Raw genomic sequence first — 23,517 nt, 5'->3', positions numbered from 1 at the left:
CACAGCTGTGCCTGGCTGCTTCCACAATGGAGGTTTTGAAGAGGGTCCATTCAGACTCCATGTCCCCTACCTCCACCGGGACATGGGAGAAGCCCTCCTGGGGGTGTGAATTAAAATCATTCCGGACAAGGTCCTCTGACTGTCGTTTCAAGCACACCCTCATTAAACGTCTGGGCCTACTGGGTCTGTCCATCAGTTTTCCCCACCATCTAATCCAACACACCACCAGATGGTGATCGGTTGGCAGCTCAGCACCTCTCTTCACCCGAGTGTCCAGAACATGTGGCCTCAAGTCAGAAGAAACGACTACAAAGTCAATCATTGACCTTTGGCCCAAGGAGCTCTGGTACCAAGTACACTTATGAGCATCCTTGTGTTCGAACATGATGTTTGTTATGGCCAAACCATGGCTAGCACAGAAATCCAATAACATTTCACCATTCGGGTTTAGATCGGGCAGGCTGTTCTTCCCAATTACCCCCCCCTCCCCCCAGATTTCCCAGTCATTACCAACGTGAGCGTTGAAGTCCCTCAGCAGGACTATGGAGTCTGTAGGTGGGGCCCTGTCCAGAACCCCTCCCACCTTCTCCAAGAAGGCCGAATACTCCAAACTGCTGTTTGGTCCATAAGCACATACAACAGTCAAAGTTTTCCTCTCTGCGACCCTAAGTCGCATTGAGGCGACCCTCTCGTCTACCGGAGCAAACTCCAACTGTATGGCAGCCAGCCGGAGGCTTGTGAGTATCCCTACACCCGCCCAGCGCCTCTCACCTCGTGCAACTCCTGAGTAGGAGAGGGACCACCTCCTATCGAGGAGTTTGGTTTCAGAGCCAACACTATATCTAGTTGGTATTTCTAAACCTCCCGCACCAGTTCCAGCTCCTTCCCCCCAAGTGAGGTGATATTCCACGAACTCATGTCTAATACAGTCAATTTTTAGACTTTGGAAAGGGAAGTTTTTAAATGATCTATGATCACAGCTAGGGATGTTGGACTTCACATTAAACAACCTGGTACAATATTCGCTAAACACTAAATTTAGCAGTTTAATGAAGATGCTAAATAGCAGTGCAGTTCTGGTATTGTCAGATACCAGCAGTCTGCTCATGATGGCATATCATATCATTTTGAAATTTTGAAACAATTATGATATGGTATTGTTTATTTGACAGTGATTTATTGCCCTTCTTACTGCTTTTCCCACTAGAATTTAAAGATGGGTAAAACAAGAACAAGACATAACATAATATTCAACTTTCAAATGCAGTCTTGTTGTTCAGAGTAATGATACTGATGCTGACAAAGCAGGCAACAAGCCTCAATGAAGCCATAAAACAACACAGAACAAGGAATTCCAGTACCCTGGAGATCTATTGTATTAGGTACACAGCAGTGGGCTCTCAGCAGAGGAACATTACAGAAACAGGCTTCTGTCAATGGAACACATAAATGCAACTGCTTAGAGAATGCTCTGTAACAGGCCAGCTTGTAAATAAAAAACAGACTAGTATTACATACAGTACACAGCATTACACACATAAAATCCCATTACTCATTACTGTCAGTAGTAGACAGCCAACTGTTGATCATTTCATGACAAATGAAAGACTTGCTGTCTTGGGATGGATGTAGCATCTTCAAGAAGTCCTTAGAAAGTTATTTGTTGGTGTAATGTTTGGGGTCTGGGAATATAGACGTATTCCTTATATTCCAAATTCTTTATACTTCAAAATAAATGTTCCTTATACTTCAAATATAGCTCTGATTCTTTCCAATCACTTTTTGGTGTTCTTCTCGGGAACCAATGTGTGATCTTCACAGCAGCAAGATAGCCTATGCCAGCAAATCACTCCGCTTGCTGCACCAGACCACCAGTGCAACCATTGCCAAGGCGAGGAAGACAGGGATGAAGATGAGGACGGCAAGTGTGCTGTCTGGTGGGTCTGCCAGGACCACATGATCAGGCGTGCAGTTGGAGAAGAAATGACGGTGCACACGGACAACATAGTTTTGTGTCACTGGATTGGGCCAGTAGCAACCTGTTCTCAAGGCTTTACCTTCCGTGCAGTTGGAGAAGTGGTTGTACTTCCTGTTGGTGGTGGAGGGGAGAAACAGGGGTGTTAGGCTTTTAGAAGCTCCAGGGAGACAGTGAGAATGAAGCTCATTTTCTCACATGAACATGGCAATTCATCAAACCCATTACAGAATCTCACTCCTATTATTAAAAAGAAACGCATTGTTTAGAGACAAAGAAACATCATTTCAAATAGGTATAGCTGGTAATGTAAAGGTTTAATTCCCACCTTTGGCTGTGGTACTTATCCTAAAATGGCTTCAGTAAAAATTACCCAATTGTACAAATGGGTAAATTATTGCATGTACACACACACACACACACACACACACACACACACACACACACACACACACACTGTATGTGTGTGTGTGTTTAAAAGCCATCTATGTTTGTATGAAGTCTGCAATATGCTCTGTTACAGGATATATAGGACTTTCAACATAACCTTCAAATGTACAATTAGTCCCTGATGTGGAAAAAGCAAAATCATGTTTGATTACTGCAGATCAGTCTTATCAAAATTATTATTATTATTATTATTATTATTATTATATGGGAAGATTTACAAAAAGATTTTCATAATTTTCTGCTTCAAATTTGCTTTGCATATCTTCCTACATTCATTAGTGTTGCAACTGATCTCTCAAAATTCTTCAGTCCCAATTCCCAGCTGAGGGCTTTTTTCCCCTCTGTCATTTCCATGTGTGCAGAAAAAACTGCTTTGTGTATATACATGGCTATGCTTTATCGTTTACTCTCTGGGTTCATTGAGGCTCTAGGTGTTTTGTATTGTAGGCCCCTGAACAGAATTTCCATTCCTCTTTAAATTAGGAAAGGTGGATGTGAAGCAATGTTAGTATGCTCATATTGTGATTCCTGTCCTTTGGAACAATTGAACAATTAAACAATTAATAGGACAATTGAAAACTGAATTACTAAATAAAGCATACTGTGATTATACTTCAAATCATTTTGGTTGTATGCATGGCTACAATGCTAAGGGCTCTTTGAGTAGACCAAAAAATATCTCCACAAAACAATACAAAGCAGCTCAATGCACTTAGTAATATCAATGGTCCATTTTCATGCAGTTAGTCCTCGACTTACAACAGTGCTGCATTCCAACATCATCATAAACTGAATTTGTTGTAAGTTGCAAACCCCCTTATACTGTAAATAATACTGTATCTAAACCATAAGGATATATAAGCAATTGGCAGGCATGAATTCTGTGTTGTATAATAAAACTTGGTTATGTTTTTCCACTAATTTCACACTTTATCCAAGTTAAAATAACATACAATAATAATATAATACAATATAAATTGGGGGGATGGCCGGCACAGCAGCACGGTGGGCTTGGCCGGGTCCTGCTCTCTGGTGGGTCTGGGGTTTGAATCCTGCTTGGGGTGCCTTGTGATGGACTGGTGTCCCGTACTGGGTGTGTCCCTTCCCCCTCAAACCTTGCGCCCTGTCTTGCCAGGTTAGGCTCCAGCTTGCCGCAACCCCACTTGGGCCAAGCAGTTTCAGACAGTGTGTGTGTGTGTGTACAATATAAATACAGTACAGTAATACACTTATATTTCCATGCTGTACTGTTATTTTTCATTTTCTTTTCTAAATCTGATTTCTTTCACTTTTTCATTTCTGTGCCACTAGAATACTCATATTTTCACCTTCACTATATGCTATTGCAGATAAAAGAATGTTTTTATAAATAAAACTCAATTGCAGATAAACATTCTGACTGAGCCAATACAAAATATGGTGCCTTACAGTAACACACCCAGCCTAAGAATTACTTGTCGATAGATGCTATGAGTAAACACTGAGATGTAAAAATAATATAATAAGGTTGATGGCAGAGCTGTTGTAAGTCTTTGAGTTGCAAGTTGAGGAATACCCATATAAGAAGTCTTGCACTGAAAACATACAGTATTATATAATTTCAAAAGCACATGCTACATACATAATAACAAGAGGATGTGGGTTTGATCTCCACTCAGTTTGTGTGGAGTTTGCATGTTCTCCCCGTGTCTGTGTGGATTTCCTCCAGGTGCTCTGGTTTCCTCCGACAGTCCAAACACTTGCTCTTCAGGTCTACCCATAGTGTGTGAGGGACAGAGAGAGTGTGTGTGTTCTGCTGATGTATGGATGAGTGACCCAGTGTAAGTAGTGTATCTAGCAGTGTAAGTCAATTTGGTGAATAAGGTTTGTGGGCTGGTAACACTACATGGAGTTCACTGAAAGTCACTTTGGAGAAAAGCATCTGCTAAATGAATAAATGTAATGTTTGGATGTTACAGAAGAAACTGCCATCTAAAATGACCTCAGAAGAATTACGTGAACCCAAGGCAACAGTTGTAGCAAAATGGAGAGCCTCTTGGAGCACACCTCTGGCTCACCAACTCCTTCATGCAGTTATCTCAAAAATTACAAGTCAGAAGCAGAAGTTCTCAGTTAGGCTGGGAAAAAATTGTGGATGAAACTACCAACTTCCCCCATGCTCCCCAATGCAGAACAGTGTGTTGCCACCTTCTCTCGTTGCAACACAATGTGGGCGACAGCAAACACCATATACAACTGCTGCAAGCAAAACATGCCAGCCTGGAAACTGAAATTGGAATGGTCAGCAGGGGACATCTGACTCAAGATGAGAGAAGGCATTGTTTCCAGCAGAAATCGAATTTTTAGTACAGAGCAGTGGATCACATTCAGGTCTCCTGTCAGGAATGACCTCCGAGTGTATCCCAAAAACATCATTTACTGGTGAGTGGCGTTTCTCATACTGCTTCCCAGCTGCCCGTGCATTGATTATGTATAAAGTGGTTCAGTACGTTAGATATCCATTGTTCATAACATGTTGAGTGACCTCCTGGATCCTAGTCTGGTTGCGTTTTTGTCCCTGGTGTTAACAGCTGCCCACTTCTTATCAATGTTGATTGTTTCTAATTTCTCAGTGACCTGTGAGATCCTTCAGCCCACTCTGTGTAAATTAACTGCATTCTTTTGTCATGATTTATGTCGCAAATTTATGTATCTTCCTGCTGTATGGTACAGAATCATTGCCTTACTCTTTGGTGCCCCAGGGACTAGTGATTGGACCACTCCTCTTTTTCATGTAGTCTAGGTCCCTAGAGACATTAATCACTGGACATGCCACTTGGTTACTGCTATATTTTATTCTTTCAACTTCTCCTATTCCTTTAAGGTAATTTACATTTATTTATTTTGCAGACACTTTTTTATTCACAGCAAATTCCAATGAACTCTATGTAGTGCTACCAGTCTTGCTTCTAGGGCATGGTGTGGGATGCCTATGTGTGGTTTGAAACTGTGGGTGGGATTGGTACAACAAGGAGTTGCCAACACAGGTTCCACTTATATTGAAAAAGTATTTATTTAGTGTGTGCCTTTTTCAAGATAGTGTTCCCACACATATCATACTTTGATCTTAGCCAAAAGGCTGAGAAGCATGTGCTCGTATGTAAAAAAACATGGACATGTAACAAAAAAGTAATCTCCTAAAATCCCTGTTTCCAACAGCAGTACAGGGGGTGCTGTAATATGCGCATATGTCATATGTAGAAGTTAATATGAGGAAACATTAGGCACAAGCCAGGATACACCCTGGACAGGACACAAGCCCATTGCAGGGCATACAAAAGGAAGCCTGGAATTGCCAATATACCTGAAATCATGTCTTTTGACTGTGGAAGGGAACCCATGTGAACTCAGGATGAAAATGCAAACTCCACACAGACAGAGCAAGATGTGAACCCACATCCAAACGCAGAGTTAAGTCACTGGACAGCAGTGTTACACTGTGCTATTCGTTATTATGATGGTGATTTTTACTTAATCAGCATAACATTGTATAATGTAGCAAAAAATTTCCCTATACTCATCATCAACAACTGCTCATCCGAAGCATGGGTGCGACAAGCCGGAGCCTTACCTGGCAACAGAGGCAGCAAGGCCAAAGGGACATACCCAGGATGGGACGTCACTCTGTCGCAAGGCACGCCAAGCAGGGCTTGAACCCCAGACCCGCCACACAGCAGGCAGCAGCTGAACCCATCACACTACCACACTGTATATTCATACCTTAAAATGCTCCAGTATAACTTTTCAGCTATATTAATAGTTAAATTTTAGCTTGCTTTGAAAAAAGCTTGCAGAAAGACTGCAACTATCAAAAAGAGATTGTCTCAAATTCCCAGTGCCTTGCATAGATATGAAAACCTTTGTTTATGTGTTTCTATAAAACTAGTCCTTAGTCAGGGGGCACAGTGACGCAGTGGCACAGTGGGTTGGCCCAGGTCCTGCTCTCCAGTGGGTCTGGGGTTCGAGTCCCGCTTGGGGTGCCTTGCGACGGACTGGCGTCCCGTCCTGGGGGTGTCCCCTCCCCCTCTGGCCTTGCGCCGTGTTGCTGGGTAGGCTCCGGTTCCCCGTGACCCCGTATGGGACAAGTGGTTCCGAAAATGTGTGTGTGTGTGTAGTCCTTAGTCAGACTATTCAGCATCAAGGTTTTTGTTATAAGTACATATTGACAGAATTCATTTGCTTTTAAAACTCCATCAATGAATGAATGCATGTCCCAAACAGTTTAGTTCTTCTAGTTATTACATTTATTCATTTAACTGATGCATTTCTCCAAAGCCACTTACAATGTTAAGGTTACAATTATTTACCCATTTATACAGCTGGGTAATTTTTACTGGAGCAATTTAGGGTAAGCAGCTTGCTCAAGGGTACTATAGCCAGAGGTGGGAATCAAACCTGCGACCTTTTTATATCCAAAGGCAGTAGCTTTAACCACTACATTACCAGCTGTCCCTATTAGATAAAAAGATCCCAATTTTTTAACAAATAGACGTGTTACATTAGATAAAATTTATAATGATTTACCCATGTATATAGCAGTGTACTCTTACTGTATCAGTTCAGTTTTAAATTCTGATCAAAGGTATTGCTACAAGTGCAGGATTCCAACCTGAGACTGTCAACAGCCCTAACCACAGCTTTACATGCTGCCCCGATGAATATACATTAACAACTTACAAGTATACAGTACTGTATATACGCACAGTACTTACAAGTACATGAATCCATTATAATCCTATAAGCCTCATAGTCCTTTCTTTTCTCAGTTTAACTATAGGAAAGTTTCAGGTTGAAAAGTTTGTTGCTTTTTAAAACAGAGTCTTAAGATGGATTTTATTAATCCTTTTTGGTGATGACAAATGTAATTGAGAATTCTCTTTTTTACATATTCACTATTTCCATTAATAATTAAACTGTTCTCAGTCCTGAAATTAGTATGAGATTCCATTATCACGACAAGGAAATTAATCACAACTGGTAGCTTTTTGTGGTTTTTTTCAAAGTCTTCCCTCATCATTAAAGGAGGACATTTCAGACCATTACAGTGATAAAATATTTTATTGAATTTACTCATATCTTTCCAAATGTGCATTCAGTTACTAGGAATTACCACCAGTGTGATTTTTAAAATGTCTTCCACCAAAAAAAAGCTACATGGAAAGGTGGGGGAACTAGAATTTATTTTTCCATTCACCCTCTATCAATGACCCCTTGTTCAATGCAGGGTTGTCTTTAGAGTGTGGGAGAAAACCAGAGCACCAATAGGAAGCCCATGTGAACATGGTAAGAAATTTCACAGAGACTGAACTGGAATTGAACTCACACGTGAACTGACGGTTCAGGAGCTGTGAGGCACTCATGCCTTCTTTGTGAATGTATTGAGTTATTTAACTTAAAAAATCAATAGCTAAAGTAATTAATTAAATATGTGAATTGCAGGAGACAACCTGAAGGCTTATACTTTTAATTACGTGTTCCACTTGTTTTTGTCTTGTGTTTTTCTTTTGGCTTCAAAAAAGGGACAGGACACTCATTTATAACTTTTAAAAAGCCAGCTCCTAAACTAAATAAAAACAATCTGTGGAAACTAAGATTTTTCACCTTTGCAAATAGCGCATTACATGAAATATATTTGTTTATAGGACAAGCGGTTCAGAAAATGTGCGTGTGTGTGTATTTGTTTATAGTGAAAAATAATCTTTGCTCCTTGTGTAAGAGTATTTATAACGCAGACTGGATTCTCAAAGCATGAGGGAAACAAATTCAGCTCAGCCAGTCACTTGAGCACACTGCTAATGGACCGTAAAGGCGTGAGAATGTAAATGTAATTTCTGTTGCTCTGGTGAGTCAACCCCAAAATGAGATCTTTGGAACCTCCACCACGCTGATTGCTAGAAACGGTGAGGGGAATTGAATTAGCATGTTAAAAGACTCCATGACTTAGTGGAAAGGTATTATATTTTAATTATTCACTTCTGCTCATCTGGGAAAGTAAGATTAGAGGTCGATTATTTATTTATTTGACTCACTGCTTCTTTCTGAGGAGGAAGAAGTAGTACTGGACAGGAATGTCAATAAAGGCTTCTTTGGCAATATGAAAGCTCTTCACTCATGCTCTGTGACTAACTGAGAATGAGACCACTGAGGTCACTGCAGGAGTTTTACACTGAGATCAAAATTTAAAAAAAATTGTTACTTGAAGCTTGGACCAGACCGTTTTACTGTAAGGATTAGGATAAAGATACCTTTTACCCAGGTATTTCCCAGGACAAACTTGTCAGGAAAAAGATAATGTTTGCAGCATAATGTTTGCAGGTGCATTTTGGTGGGATGCCACCATCAGCATGTGTTAGACTCCAGTTCAGAGGCTGGATGGTGAGAACCCCCTGGTATATGTGAAAACTAAAGGGAAGATGTGAGCCCGAACATGAGCTTACCAAAACAGGTATATTTCTTGTAACCTGATGAGTATAGACTTTGCTGAAAAGCAACTATCACACTGCAAGAAGTATAATAAGGATGAAACACTTGTATTATCTTGGTGCTTGGCTGACCATTATATCTGAAAAAAAGATTTTGTCATTTTATGTAGATGTGTATTTTTGTGACCTACAAAAATCTATTTAAAACCATAAGGTACTTTGCTGTGCACTGTATGTTGGTAAAGAAAAGAGAGTTCTTACCGGATGAAATGTGTCAGGTTGCACCAGTTTATTGGATGTATGAGCTCCATGTCCCATTTAAATTTATCCCCACACTCTTCCATCTCCAACAGCAGGGCTGTCTCATTACACAAAGTCGCACGGGACGTTTCCCATTTCTTTATATTAACATTCTCTGTTTTTGAAATGGTAAAAAAGTAATGTAGCAATATAACAAAACCAAAATATAACAAAAAGTAATAAGTAAAATCGTTATATCAAGTTCTGAAATATCCATTAACATGCAAGCAACTTGTAGTGACAAAATACTAATGTATGTATGTGTATGTATAGTTACATACATTTTCATTACCAACCATATTATTATTATTATTATTATTATTATTATTATTATTATAAAATCATGCTAAAAGGAGTCATGCATTATTGATTTTTTTAATTTGTTATGGTGTTGCTCTCATCTGAGATTTGTTACTCACCAGACAATCCATTTGACATCACAGTATTGACTGAAAAACAAAAACACATTATCTTAAGTTTGGAATTTCGCATTCTGAAGTAAATTGGTACATGCATTTATGATTTATTTTTTTTTTAATCCCATTGAAATAGGTATAAACAGTGATCACAAATTTAAACTCAAATACTTGACATCAGCTTGAATAATGATCATAATTCTATTTTTCAATCTTTTCTATTTAGAAACTGCATTTTCATGCTGTCATTACCACCAAATAAAAGTGACAGGGTATAGAACATTAACAGCATTTACAGCTTTTCCCTGTTTATTTTGTTATTACAGCAAGTCCACGGCACAACTCAGCCTTTATTTTTAGTGATTTGTATTTGCACTTTGAAAATGTCCTGATCTATAGACCATGCAGAAAAAGCATAACACTACAAATGAGTTGTCTGTACTTTTGGTGTGGTACATGTATTGTGGTGATTGCATTGTTAGAGACAGGCAATGTCTTATTTGTAACTGCCTGAAAATCAAGAGAATCTCATCTGAGACAAGAATCAGGGCAGCAAAAGAGCAGAGTAGACCAGGCAATCCAGAGAAGCAATTCATATGCCAGAGGTTTCAACATGATTGGATGAAGATGGGACGTGATGTAGTAGTATGACTTTTTCTGGCACAAGGCCATGAGTTCTATACCTGCACATATCTTTCACAGCAACAAAATGACCTAACAATACTGGTGTCATTTTTCTCTCTCGGGCTCTGCTCATATACTGCTAGAACAGACAAAAAATAATCAAATTTAAAGTCAAAAAGCTGCAAAAGTAGAAAAATTGGAAAGAGGGCAAATACATTTCTGCACCATTGAATATGCAGAAAGTTAAAAGGTGTGGGGACAACATCTACATTACTTCTTGTCTTTATAGTAGGGTATTGTGGTCAGCTAATTTACATTTACATTTATCAAGTTTCCTCTAGAGGGATGCAGTGGCACAGTGGGTTTGGCCAGGGCTTGCTCTGTGGTGAGTATGAGGTTTGAGTCCTGCTTGGAGTGCCTTGCAAGGAACTGGTGTCCCATCCCAGGTGTGTCCCCTCCCCCTCCAGCCCTGCGCCCTGTGTTGCCAGCTTAGGCTCTGGTTTGCCGCGACATAGAATTGAATCTGATAGGACATAAGAAGGGGTTTGTGACAGATGATGTGATGCAAATTTATGGAGTTGTTAAGAGACTGAGGACAGAAGTGGGTTTGAAAGAGCTCTGTCATGAAACCCTTCTTAAAAGTTGAAAGGGATTCAGCAGTTCTGAGGAAAGTTCTGCCAAGACTTTTCATAGTTTGGTGGAAGTGTCCCTTCATTTTTTTTAATCTTCCTGCTAATGGCAATATAGTCCTGCCACAGATCCTCATCACAGAGGTAAGGACTTGGTTGATGCCTTGTACTACAATTGTTTAGCACTTCTCTCCGCATTTCAATTTATGGCAGCTTGTTTTACCTTGATAAAGAATTCTTTCACTATTAACCTGAGAAAGACGGATCGAATGGAAACACAACTGTGTCGTTGGCACCAATAAACATGATGAACGACTCTTTGGAGGCGGTGAGATGGGGGTGCCTTGTTGCTACTGAAGGACAAGCTAAATGTAGAAGCTTCCAGGTTCTTGGATGAGGATATAAGTGTGATCAGTGTGAGGATGTCTCTGATAGCTCTGTGGAAGGAGATGTCGCCTTATTGAAATAGATGATGGGCCAGGATAAAAGCTTGCTGAGCTAAATGCTCACGGCACTTTGCTGAATCATACCATATATCTGTTAAAACATCACCTTACGCATACGAATGGTTTGTTGAGCTGACATTCACCGATGCACTTATCTCGTTTTTCTCTAAAGGGATTTCTGCAATATGGGTAGAACAAATAATATTAATACAGTTATTAATTCAAATTTTTAGAAAAAAAAAATCATCGCTCACTAGTTTAATTTGACATGAGTGTCGGACCAGCTAACATTGTTATTATAATTCTGCTAAATCTGCTGCAAAACTTGCATGAATTCAGGCCTTATAGGTTAACTTTGTTAATAATCAATGTATTTACAGTTTCACTTAGCCTCTGAAAGTAATGTTTAGTAAATGTATTCAGCTTGTTTGTTATAGAAGGTAACTGTGATTTGCTGAGTAAAACTGAATAACACATAATATCAAGTATACTGTATATGGGCAGGAAGTTGAAGTTATCTTCTGATAGAGGCTACATAGAAAATTTCAATACTTTTCCCTTTGTTTATTGATAAAGTCAAAATGAGTAGTAGAACTGAAATTAGTTCCAATAACAGGAAATTAATGATCAATTCAGATCTTTTACTGAATTTATCATTCCCAGTGTTCTTGTAATTTCAGTAATTTCTTCAGAAATTTTTTTTCAGACTATCACAACCATCATTATTTGAGATAATATTATCATTTATTAGTTTGTCAGATTTTCATTGATTTGCAGCTGAACAACAGTGGAAGCAACATATATGGTGAGTTAGTCCTAATATAGGATATACAGAGAGATGATTAGGGTTCAAAAGTGTTACAGAAATAACACAAAATTGGCAAGGTGAAGTTGGGGCACTAAACTGTCTGTTATGAGTATACATTAATAAACTGTAAGGATCCATGGCTGGGAAAGGTGCTCCTACTTTCACAGGGGGCTATTAACTTGCTTTCTGCTACCTTTATGAGCCATTAAATTTCTCATATTTCCCTCAGGCACAGAATGTTGACAGAGTGTGTTCCACCCATTTTTAAAGGGTGACAAAGGGAAACACTCAAATCTTAAATCTACAATCAAAGACACATCTTATGTGAATCCTTAAATGCAGCTGTGTCATAATAATATAATATTGTATTGTAATAGCATATTTACATTTACATTTATTCATTTAGCTCACGCTTTTTTCCAAAGCATCTTACAGTGTTGAGGTTACAATTATTTACCCATTTATACAGCTGGGTAATTCCCTCAATGGAGCGATATAACCCACTCATGAGCCAGCCCTTGTGCCACTCTATTTTAAACTTAAGTTAATGTGTGCTCTCGACTGTAATTTCATTGAGTATTTGTGTTATTTTAAAACAAAGGATAGTACAGAGGGAACATGGGGCTTGCCCGTAAACACACTTTGGGTAATGTTTGCTGTTGAGAGGACAGGTTTCGAAGACATTGTGGTCCTTGTGTGGAATGTTTTTATATATTTTTCATCCCTTATTCACATACTCTATCTTCTCATCTATCTTGCCACTGTCATTCTGTCTGTGCTGTGGAAGTTCCTGTCACCAAGACAAATTCCTTGTATGTATGAACATACTTGGCAATAAAGCTCGTTCTGATTCTGATTCGGAATATTCTCTCATTACAGCATGACACTGCACACACCAGGTTTTCAAATATGAAATGTAAATGGAATTGTCTCTCATCCAATTCTAATTTTTGGAATGGTGGCCAGTTCGCCACATGAATATTCATCAAGTATCTGAGACTAAATAACTACAGTAAACTGAAACTGGCCAGATAATTACACTGCCTCTGTTCTATACAATTACTTGCAGGCCACTTTAAAGCTGTTTTATTTTACCCTTGCTCATGGATCATGTAACATACAGTTATGGAGCAAAGCAGCCAAAGATTTTATTGCCTTTGAAATTATTTGTTTTTGAGATCAATCTAGCTTGCTTGTAACAGAATACTGAGGACAGTAATCAATGCTTCCTTACCAGATCCTTGTTCTCACACAATTACTTGCAGACTCAGCATTTTGACATTGTTATACAATAAAGAGCACTGGTTTTTTTTAACATATATAATTGAGTTATGCCTCTACTAATCCTATGATTTCTATGCACAGCCTTTTAGTGGAAACTTTAATTTGGCTTTCAGTCCTTATGTAATACTATTCATGCCAAAAACTGCAATTTCTCAAAAAATACTTAAACAACTTGTGTCAAAAGGGCATACATGAACTGATATGGACTGAAAATGTTTAGTATCCAAATACACTGCCTGGACAAAAAAAAAGTCACACACTCTAATATTTTGTTGGACCACCTTTTGCTTTGATTATGGCACGCATTCGCCGTGGCATTATTTTGATAAACTTATGCAATGTCACATTTAATTCTGTCCAGAGTTGCATTAATTTCTCGCCAAGATCTTGTATTGATGATGGGAGAGTCGGACCACTGCGTAAAGTCTTCTCCAGCACATCCCAAAGATTCTCAATGGGGTTAAGGTCTGGACTCTGTGGTGGCCAATCCTCATTTTTTGGGCACATAACGTTGCTGAACCTAGACCTGACCAACTGAAGCAACCCCAGATCATAACACTGCCCTCACAGGCTTGTACGGTAGGCACTAGGCATGATGAGTGCGTCACTTCATCCGCCTCTCTTCTTACCCTGATGCACCCATCACTCTGGAACAGGGTAAATCTGGACTCATCGGACCGCATGACCTTTTTCAACTCTAATCTTTATGCTCCCTAGCAAATTTAAGGCTTTTTTTCCGATTAGTCTCACTGATAAGTGGTTTTCTTAAGGCTACACAGCTGTTTAGTCCCAATCCCCTGAGTTCTCTTCACATTGTGCGTGTGGAAATGCTCTTACTTTCACTATTAAACATAGCTGTGAGTTCCACTTTTGTTTTTTTCGATTTGATTTCACCAAACGTTTAAGTGATCTCTGATCACGATCATTCAAGATTTTTTTCCGACCACATTTCTTCCTCGAAGATGATGGTTCACCACTATACTTCCAGGTTTGAATAATGCGTTGGACAGTTCTTAACCCAATTTTAGTAGTTTCGGCAATCTCCTTAGTTGTTTTCTTTGCTTCATGCAGGCCAATAATTTGACCTTTCTGAAACAGAGTAACATCTTTTCCACAACCACAGGATATGTCTTCTGACATTTACATTTTCATTACGTTTACACTTATTCATTTAGCAGACGCTTTTGTCCAAAGCAACATACATCTCAGCAAAAGTACAATATATGCATTACATTAAGAGAAAGAGACATAGCTGCAGACATGAAAGTCTCAAGTAAACCTAGTTTGTTACCTACCACTTGCTGCACCGAGGTTCATCGTTCAAGTAGGTGCATAAAACACAGGATACACAAATCCTGATACCATCCATCCATCCATCTTCCTCCGCTTATCCGGGACCGGGTCGCGGGGGCAGTAGTCTAAGCAGAGCCCCCCAGACTTCCCTCTCCCCGCAAACCTCCTCCAGCTCCTCTGGGGGAACCCCAAGGCGTTCCCAGTGGGACATGCATGGAACACCTCCCCAGGGAGGTGTCCAGGAGGCATCCGGAACAGATTGCCGAGCCACCTCAACTGGCTCCTCTCGATGCGGAGGAGTGGCGGCTCTACTCCGAGCTCCTCCCCGGGTGACTGAGCTCCTCACCCTAACAAATCCTGATACCCTCCCACCATTTTTTTTAAAAAATATTCTAAGATACACAAGTAAGCAAGTACAATGCCGGCATAGTGGCTGAATAAAGGTTGTATCAGGAGATGCTATGAAGTTACAACGCATGAACAATTACACCGTAAATGAGCTGGAAAGATCTTGGGCAAAGTGGATCCGGAAAAGGTGAGTTTTTAGACCCTTCTTGAATATAGACAGAGTTTCCACAGTTCTGAGTGACAAGGGAAAGTCATTCCACCACAACAGAGCCAGAACCGAGAACCTCCAAGCTTTACCTTTCATGCCCGGGACCACCAAGTGAGCCGAAGTAGATGAATGAAGGGGTCTGGCTGGGGTGTAGCGGTTGATTAAGTCTTGTAAATAGCTGGGAGCAGTTCTATTGATGCATTTGTAGACAGTAACCAGGGTCTTGAATTTGATTCTGGCAGCTATAGGAAGCCAGTGGAGAGAAATGAGTAGAGGAGATACATGGGAGCACTTTGGCAAATCAAACACAACTCGTGCAGCAGCATTCTGTAGAAGCTGCAGAGGTTTGATGGCATTAGCAGGAAGGCCACACAGAAGAGGGTTGCAGTAGTCCAGATGGGAAGTAACCATGGCCTGGACAAGTAGTTGGGTGGAGTCAGTAATGAGGTGGGGACGGATCCTACGAATATTATGCAGGATGTGTCTACAGAACCGAGTTGAGGCATCGATGTGCAGAGAGAATGACAGACTCACGTCAATCGTTTCTCCCAGACTCTTAGCCAAGGAGGTAGGCGAAATGAGTGAGCTGTCCAGTTTGATTGACAGATCGTGACAAGAGGACAGGCCAGCTGGGAGATAAAGAATCTCTGTTTTGGACATGGTTGTTTAACAAATGAGAAGCTACTCACTGCATCAGTTAGGGTTAAATAACTTGTTGCCAGCTGAAACATATTAATCACTGCAGTAATTATCCAATGGAAGGCTCTTACCTATTTGCTTAGTTAAATCCAGGTGGTGACTTTTTTTTTTGGCCAGGCAGTGTATATTAGCATAAGAATATGTGGCCTCTCAACTTAAGTACATTTGGATTTTTAAGTACTGTAATGTAACATCAATTAAAAAAATAAAAAACATTGTTGTGACTAAATTATAACATATGTTTCTTATTCATTTAGGTGACCCTTTTCTCCACGCAGCATACCCTTTTTGATTTATGTGCACTTACGTACTTAACCATTTATACAGCTGGTTAATTTCTATTGGAGCAATTTAAGATTAAGCGCCCAACTCAAAGGCATTACAGCAGGAGTGGTGTTATGAACCTGGGACCTTCCAATTCTAAGTAATATTCTACCTGCTGTCTAAATATCATTTATGTACTTGGTGAACAGTATTGCTGATGTTGTGCAGGAAAATTCTAATGACTATATAAAACAAAGTGCTGTCAGAGGTGAAATTGAAGAGCGTAAAATTGCAATCCTCTGCACAGTATTTGGATGTTGAGTGATAGAGAGAATTTGCAAATAAAATTATGATAACCATTATTCAGGAGGTCAGATAAAGAGTACTTGCAGTCATTTAAAATCCGGTCTCCTCTCAACAGCCACATCTTTCTGTCTGATTGCAACTTGTAAACATAAACCCCTATTCTCCTATTTCACTAAGTAGTTGAATATGACCACACCAAAATGTTCTAGAACATGCCGAGAAACATCATAAATGTTCACTCATATTAAATATAGAAGAAAGACTGTCGACATTCAAAGCCAACATCAATATGCAGATGCTAAGTCTTTAAGATTCTTCTATGAAATACAGGTGGTCTCTGACTTATGATGGTTCAACTTACGTTTTTTCAACTTTACAATGGTGAGCTGGCAATAGACATTCAGTACAAACCGTACTTTGAACTTAGAATTTAGATTTTTTTCCCGGGCAAGCGATATGCGGTGCGATACTCTCTCGTGATGCTGGGCAGCGGAAGCTATCTGCATCTTCCAGTTTGTCACACAGAAGTGTGTATTAGGTATATTTCGACTTATGATATTTTCAACTTACGATGGGTTTCGTGGAATGTAACCCCATCGTAAGTCCAGGACCACCTGTAATAATAGTTTTGAGGCTTAATTTTATTGGTAAGTTGAAGGTGACTACAGCTCTTCTTTAAGCTGTAATTACTGTTCCGCATTTCAGACTGCTTACAAATTGTTAGAACTGTGTTACTATTTTGCCAGAATTTTCAGGAGGCTGGTTTGACTTTGGTAAATTTAAATGTACAGTATGTACATATACTAAGAAGTGTTTTTTTTATAATACAATCATGAGTTATCGAATACATTATATTACATTATCAAATTATAATGTCAGTATAGAGGGAGTGATTGAATTCCAGGAGGCAATATAGATTTTTAAGCGAGCATTTTATAATGAATGCTATTTGAAAGGTCACGTTTTATCTTATGATAGCTAGTGTTGATGCAGATGTATTGTGTTTTTCACTTGGCGTGTCTACAAAACCATGTTGTTTAAGGACTGCATCTCAGTGCTGTGCCAAAATCTACTCTAATTATTCAGATGGAGATGCACAGGTGCAAAAGCAGGCAGAGGTGATTTAACAGTTCAGAACAAACAACAGCAAATTCTTTAATGAGGGAATCCTGGACTAGAAAGAGTACAAATCAATGATGCAGGGAAAAACAACATGAACCAACATGAAGTTTTCTTACTCACAAAGCTTGTCTAGTTTCTACAATAAGTCTCTCCGGTCTTCTTTGAGATGACTTATTAGACATTATAATGGGGTCAAGTTAATTTGCAGATAAATGTGAGGGACATCTGCATGTGCACAGTGTGTGACGTTGTCGATAAGACTGAGGCAGAGGAACAGTGCAAGCTGACCAGTTAAGCTGCTATTAGCTGTTCCATCCATTCCTCCCCTCGAGATGTTTGACATTCATGTCGAATTGGGTGCCATCTGAGACTGTTGTGGCTGACCTTTATCGGGAGCAAACATAAAAAGAGTAGTAAAGACCACCTATTCAGAAACAAATTTACTCTTTATTCAGATTCCACTAAATTTAACTGCTTAAATGCTACTAAGTAAGGTACAATTTAGTTCAGCCAGTCACCATTTCATCCATTGTTGATAACCACTTGTCCAGAGCAAGGTCATGGTAGTGTAGAGACTTTCCCAGAAACACAGGGTATGAGTCAAGGTAGACCCTGAATGGGATGCCAGTTTACAGCAGAGCAGCCCCACACATTCATCCACTTACACATACAGACACACACACACACTTCGGGCAAAATAGTCACCAATCCACTTTAAACACACATGCAAACACGGGGAGAACATGAAAACTCTGCACAGACCAGGCTGGATTCAAAGCCACATCAGAACCTACAGTCAAGAAACAGTGAGGCAAAAACTCCATGTACTGTACCATCTTGGCAACCTCAATCATTGGTCCATTAAGCCTTATTCTGTAAAATAATGACTTACAATAAAATAAATACGTATATGAAAGCTAAGCTTAAAATCATATCATCTCCATGTTCCTTTTGTGAAGGAAGTTCTGAGAGGCAGGAGAACTATTCATCTAACTATTCTATTAGACAGATTCTCCTATAATGAATTATTTTCCTGTCTAATAGAATATATTCTATCCTATTAAACAGCAGAGCTATTCATTATAACTATTCTATGGGAAAAAAAAAAACTTGTAAGTATAATGAAAACCATTATATCCAGTCTTACTAATAATGAGACAACGACTGATACAGATACACACTGAACTCCTTATTACTGTGTAAGACATCCTAAACAACCTCAGGAAAGGTTCTGACAGGGCATTGGCAAGGATGTCCTTCCTAATAAACACTCAGCCCAGAGGTCTTAATCCCCCATCCACCACCCCTTGTCTGACATTAAGTTTTTTGTGCATAAATACTCACTGCTGAGATCCGGAGGCCAGAGTTTATTTCCGAGTGTGCGGCTTTCGAATTTCCAGATGTGAGCTCTTCCTCATTTCTCTGTCACTATGAAGAGCAGCTGAGAATGTGAAGCTGAACTGCACACTGAAGTGGAACCCTGTGACTTGTGGACTGTTGAAGAGGAAGTTTGGCTGTAAATGGTGCAATAAAATTGCAGTCTTAAAATAATTTGCACACAAAATGTGGAATGATTCTTTTCTCCATAATCTTCTGATTGTACTGAAAAGACTTAACTTTAAATGTTTAATTTGCAGACACTGCAGAGTTTCTAGACACTTTCAAGTGTGTTTGTGTAGTTTCTGAAGATAAAACATACACATTTATTGAGCACATGAAGACACAGGGAGAAATGAGTCTGAAAGAGATGCATTTTGAGACTATTCTTGAATTTTCAGAGGGATTAGCAGGAATAGAGTGAGGTCATTCTACTGCACTGGAGCCAGAACTGAAAAACTTTTTCTTTTTGATTTTGGACGTCTTGTGTGTGGGACCAGCAACCATGTCGAGGTGGAGGAATGTAGAAGGCTGATTCTGAATATTTGTTTTTTCACTTAATTGTGCCTATCTACAATCCCAAAATTGTATAAATGTAAGATACTTCACTTCAAACTGAAGTTGTACTTTGTAGACTGCACATACACACACACAGACATTTTCTGAACCGCTTGTCCCATACAGGGTTGCGGGGAACCGGAGCCTACCCAGCAACACAGGGCGTGGGGCCAGAGGGGGGGGGACACACCCAGGACAGGACGCCAGTCCGTCGCAAGGCACCCCAAGCAGGACTGGAACCCCAGACCCACTGGAGAGCAGGACCTGGTCCAACCCACTGCGCCACTGCGCCCCCACTAGGCTGCACATTATATATTTTATTTCATTTAAGTTGTTTTAGTGTTCAAAAATGATAAAGAATATATTTATCGATACATTTTCAGTGGTAATATCCAATGGCTCAGTGCTCCTCAACACTTGTGCAGCACCTTCTTGTTTTTGCATCTTGCATATTTTCTGATGGATGCATCTGACAAAAGCCACTCAAGAAGCTTCCAGAATTCCTTCCCTCCTCAAATAAAAGCGACATTAAAATCCATATCTTCAGAAAAGGTTGTGAAAGGGTCAAGCAGAGGAAAAGCTTTGTACCACAAATGCAATTTTTAAGGAAACCACATCTACACAAAGCAGAGGATGTTACGGGTCCAGTACGAATCAGATCATTTTGGAAATTAAGTGATTTGAGATTCACAGTGTTACAGCTTGCACTGCATCACATCAAACCTTACAGAACACACACACACACACACATTTTCAGAACCGCTTGTCCCTTACAGGGTCACGGGGAACCGGAGCCTACCCGGCAACACAGGGCGTAAGGCCAGAGGGGGAAGGGGACACACCCAGGACGGGACGCCAGTCCGTCGCAAGGCACCCCAAGCAGGACTTGAACCCCAGACCCACCGGAGAGCAGGACTGCGGTCCAACCCACTGCGCCACCGCACCCCCTCACCTTACAGAACACACACACACACACACACACACACACACATTTTCAGAACCGCTTGTCCCTTACGGGGTCACGGGGAACCGGAGCCTACCCGGCAACACAGGGCGTAAGGCCAGAGGGGGAAGGGGACACACCCAGGACGGGACGCCAGTCCGTCGCAAGGCACCCCAAGCAGGACTTGAACCCCAGACCCACCGGAGAGCAGGACTGCGGTCCAACCCACTGCGCCACCGCACCCCCTCACCTTACAGAACACTGGTCACTAAATAATTTAACATTCAACAATCACTGGTGCTGGAGTTTGGAATCCTGGCCACCCATCTCCCTGATGGAACTAATCTCCTGTTTAAAAGGAGATGTGGACTCATTTCTGCCCCAGGCTTGGGAGGGAAAGTGTTGTTAAGGGGCATCTTACCCTAACTCTGTCCCCCTGTTGTGAATGTAAGAAAGCCTCCCTTTCACACTGAGTTTCACATCTTGGTACTACTACAGTACAGTCGTGGCTCTGGCAACCCACAAACAATTCCAGCAGATTTATTTATTTCCCTTGATAGCACTGTGTGGTACCCAGGGCTAAAACTTAAGACTCATCTTCCAAAGTCATAAATTCAGAAATACCATTTCTCATGGGAGCTTGCTTACCCTGACTGCCACTTTTGTAGGTGTTCATGGATTTACTCAAAAAATCTTTGATGACAACAAGAGCAAGAGCGAGTGCTGTTTTTTGTGTAATTCTGAAGCTAAAATATATAAACATTTACACTTAAACATATATAATTAATGAAAAGTAATAATAGTAACAAGTGAAGCAGCTCATGCAGTCCCAGCCTGAGTATTCCTGTTAGGAAGATTATATCACCCTCTCATAGAGATGAAACAGTGCAATACTAAAACAGGGATAAACATACTTCATTAATCAGATGATGGTGCTGATGAAGGCATCCTGCCGAAACACACCCATCACGTTACAAGAAACTGTTTTGTTAAACTCGTATGTGCTCTGCCATCTTCGCATTACTGTGGGTGGCATGGTGTCACAGGGTGAGTGACAGAGAGAGTATGGATGAGTGACCCAGTGTAAGTAGTGTATCTAGCAGTGTAAGTCACCATGGTGAATAAGGTGTGTGGCCTGATAACACTACATACAGTTCATTGTAAGTGGCTTTGGAGAAAAGTGTCTATGTAGTAAATAAATGTAAAATGCACTAGTTCTCACATATCCCAGGTGATTCTGACCACACTTAACTGGCTTCTTACACTAAATTGAGTATGTCTTCTGTTCATTACATGACTTCCTAAACACTAATTTAAAACTGTTCACCACAGTAACTTTCAGTTTTTAACGCATTTATCCTGGAGGAAGTTTTAGAAAGTGGTGGTAATTATTATTTTTATTATTATTATTTTTTATATATGGTTCACAACTGAAGTTGGGTATTTTCCCTCTAAAACACTAGAGAATACTCAAAGAGAGTATCCTGTCTTTCTTTTGCAACTACAGTATATGAAAGGGTTTCACTTCCCCAAGAGAAATAGTGTAATGCAGCTCTCTACAGATTTAGAGTTCAGCATAACATGGCATAAGTGTAGTTTTTTCTCTAGGTTATTCCTTGAGTGCTGGAATAATATTTCTACATAAAATGTATAAATGCATGCCAACATAACTGTTCTCTATTCTCAGTGAAAAAGAGGAACAGGCACATCGGTCTCAGCGAATGTCCCTTCTCAGCTCTCTCGAAAAACTTTATTTTTAAGACACTATCCTAAATCCAGATGTTGCGGCTGTAAATCTTCACCTTCCACTAAAGCTCATTCAGTCCTCAGCATCACATCTCTTCCTGGGATTTGAAAATAACCTTTTTTTGGCGCTTGTTATTTAATTTGGAAAAAGAAAACACTGATCTGATTATTACAGACAGATCTGCATGTGCCTCCTTGTGTTTCAGATTTTTGTCGTGAAACCTCTGCGTGAAAAGCTGTACTTACCGAAAATCACTGAGACAAAAAGGTTTATAAAAACGAGGGCACTTGAATCCATACCGATGTCGGGCGCTCTCAGTCCCACACACATAACGGGGCTCCGCTCCGCAGCGACAGTCCACACTGAAAAGGCATGAATCCCGCGCTCAGGGAGCCTCTTCTGCGTCGGTGTCTGAGGAGCGCGAGCGCTTTCCACTCGCAGGAGGGAAGAGAGGCTTTCAGCTCGGCTCTCCCAGTGCGAGTCCGTTCGCCCAGCCCTGCGTGCGTCCGAGCGTCCGCCTCTCTTCTCAGTCCATCTCTCTCTCTCTCTCTTCTCAGCCTCTGCTTTTCTTCTGACCCCTCCTTCTCCATTCTCACTCACTGTGTCTGCTTCTCTTCCTATCCTCTGTTCTCACCCTCGGTTACTGTTTCACCATCCACATCCCCTGCCTCTGTTCTTGCCTTCAACTTCAGTTCTGGTCCTAACCCTCTGTTCTTGCCTTTAACTTCATTCCTGGTCCTTCTTCTGTTCTCACCTTCAGCTTCAGTCCTGGTCCTTCCTCTGTTCTCGCGTTCAACTTCAGTCCTGGTCCTTCCTCTGTTCTCGCCTTCAACTTCAGTCTTGGTCCTTCCTCTGTTCTTGCCTTCAACTTCAGTCCTGGTCCTTCCTCTGTTCTCACCCTCTGTGTCTGTTCTCACTCTCTGTTTTCACCATCTATCTCTGTTCTCACCTGCTGTGCATGTTCCCAACTTGTACCTCTCTTGTTTTCAGCATCTCTGTATTCTTGTTCTGCCCGCAGATTTGTTTAGTTCATGCGATTAATTGCTTTGTTGAGCGGAACCTTTATTTCCGTAAGTTATACGCAATTTGTGCACGTGCGCTATTTTCATGATGCACTACTGTTGGGATAGGCATAGTGGAAACATCTTGAGTTCTGTGTGCTTTTCCTACGCTCGTGGAAGCAATAACTGTAAGTTGTGAAGTTCTTGCAGACATTGGCTAAAATGTTTAGGTGCTTTAAGTTTGACCTTTGTAATGTA

At 40.5% G+C, this 23,517-nt stretch overlaps 1 protein-coding gene across 1 annotated transcript; it reads right to left on the bottom strand.

Moving 5' to 3' along the window:
• Positions 1–1,190: 1,190 nt before the first annotated feature.
• LOC108919679 (receptor activity-modifying protein 3) lies at positions 1,191–22,531 on the bottom strand. Its single transcript, XM_018727884.1, has 4 exons — positions 22,504–22,531; positions 9,606–9,635; positions 9,148–9,301; positions 1,191–2,089 (listed from the first exon to the last, which is right to left on the bottom strand). The coding sequence occupies exons 2-4, from the start codon at positions 9,622–9,624 to the stop codon at positions 1,834–1,836; spliced, it is 429 nt and encodes a 142-aa protein (XP_018583400.1). The 5' UTR covers positions 9,625–9,635; positions 22,504–22,531; the 3' UTR covers positions 1,191–1,833.
• Positions 22,532–23,517: the final 986 nt, after the last annotated feature.

Source organism: Scleropages formosus, chromosome 16 (genome assembly GCF_900964775.1).
Source record: "Scleropages formosus chromosome 16, fSclFor1.1, whole genome shotgun sequence".
Taxonomy (NCBI): domain Eukaryota; kingdom Metazoa; phylum Chordata; class Actinopteri; order Osteoglossiformes; family Osteoglossidae; genus Scleropages; species Scleropages formosus.
The sequence above is the reverse complement of the archived record's forward strand: the minus strand, read 5'-3'. Positions and strand labels throughout refer to the sequence as shown.

Coding starts and splice junctions, on each gene's coding strand:
- LOC108919679 (XM_018727884.1), bottom strand. Junction 2,090..9,147: donor AACCTGACACATTTCATCCG/GTAAGAACTCTC, acceptor CACCACCAACAG/GAAGTACAACCACTTCTCCA.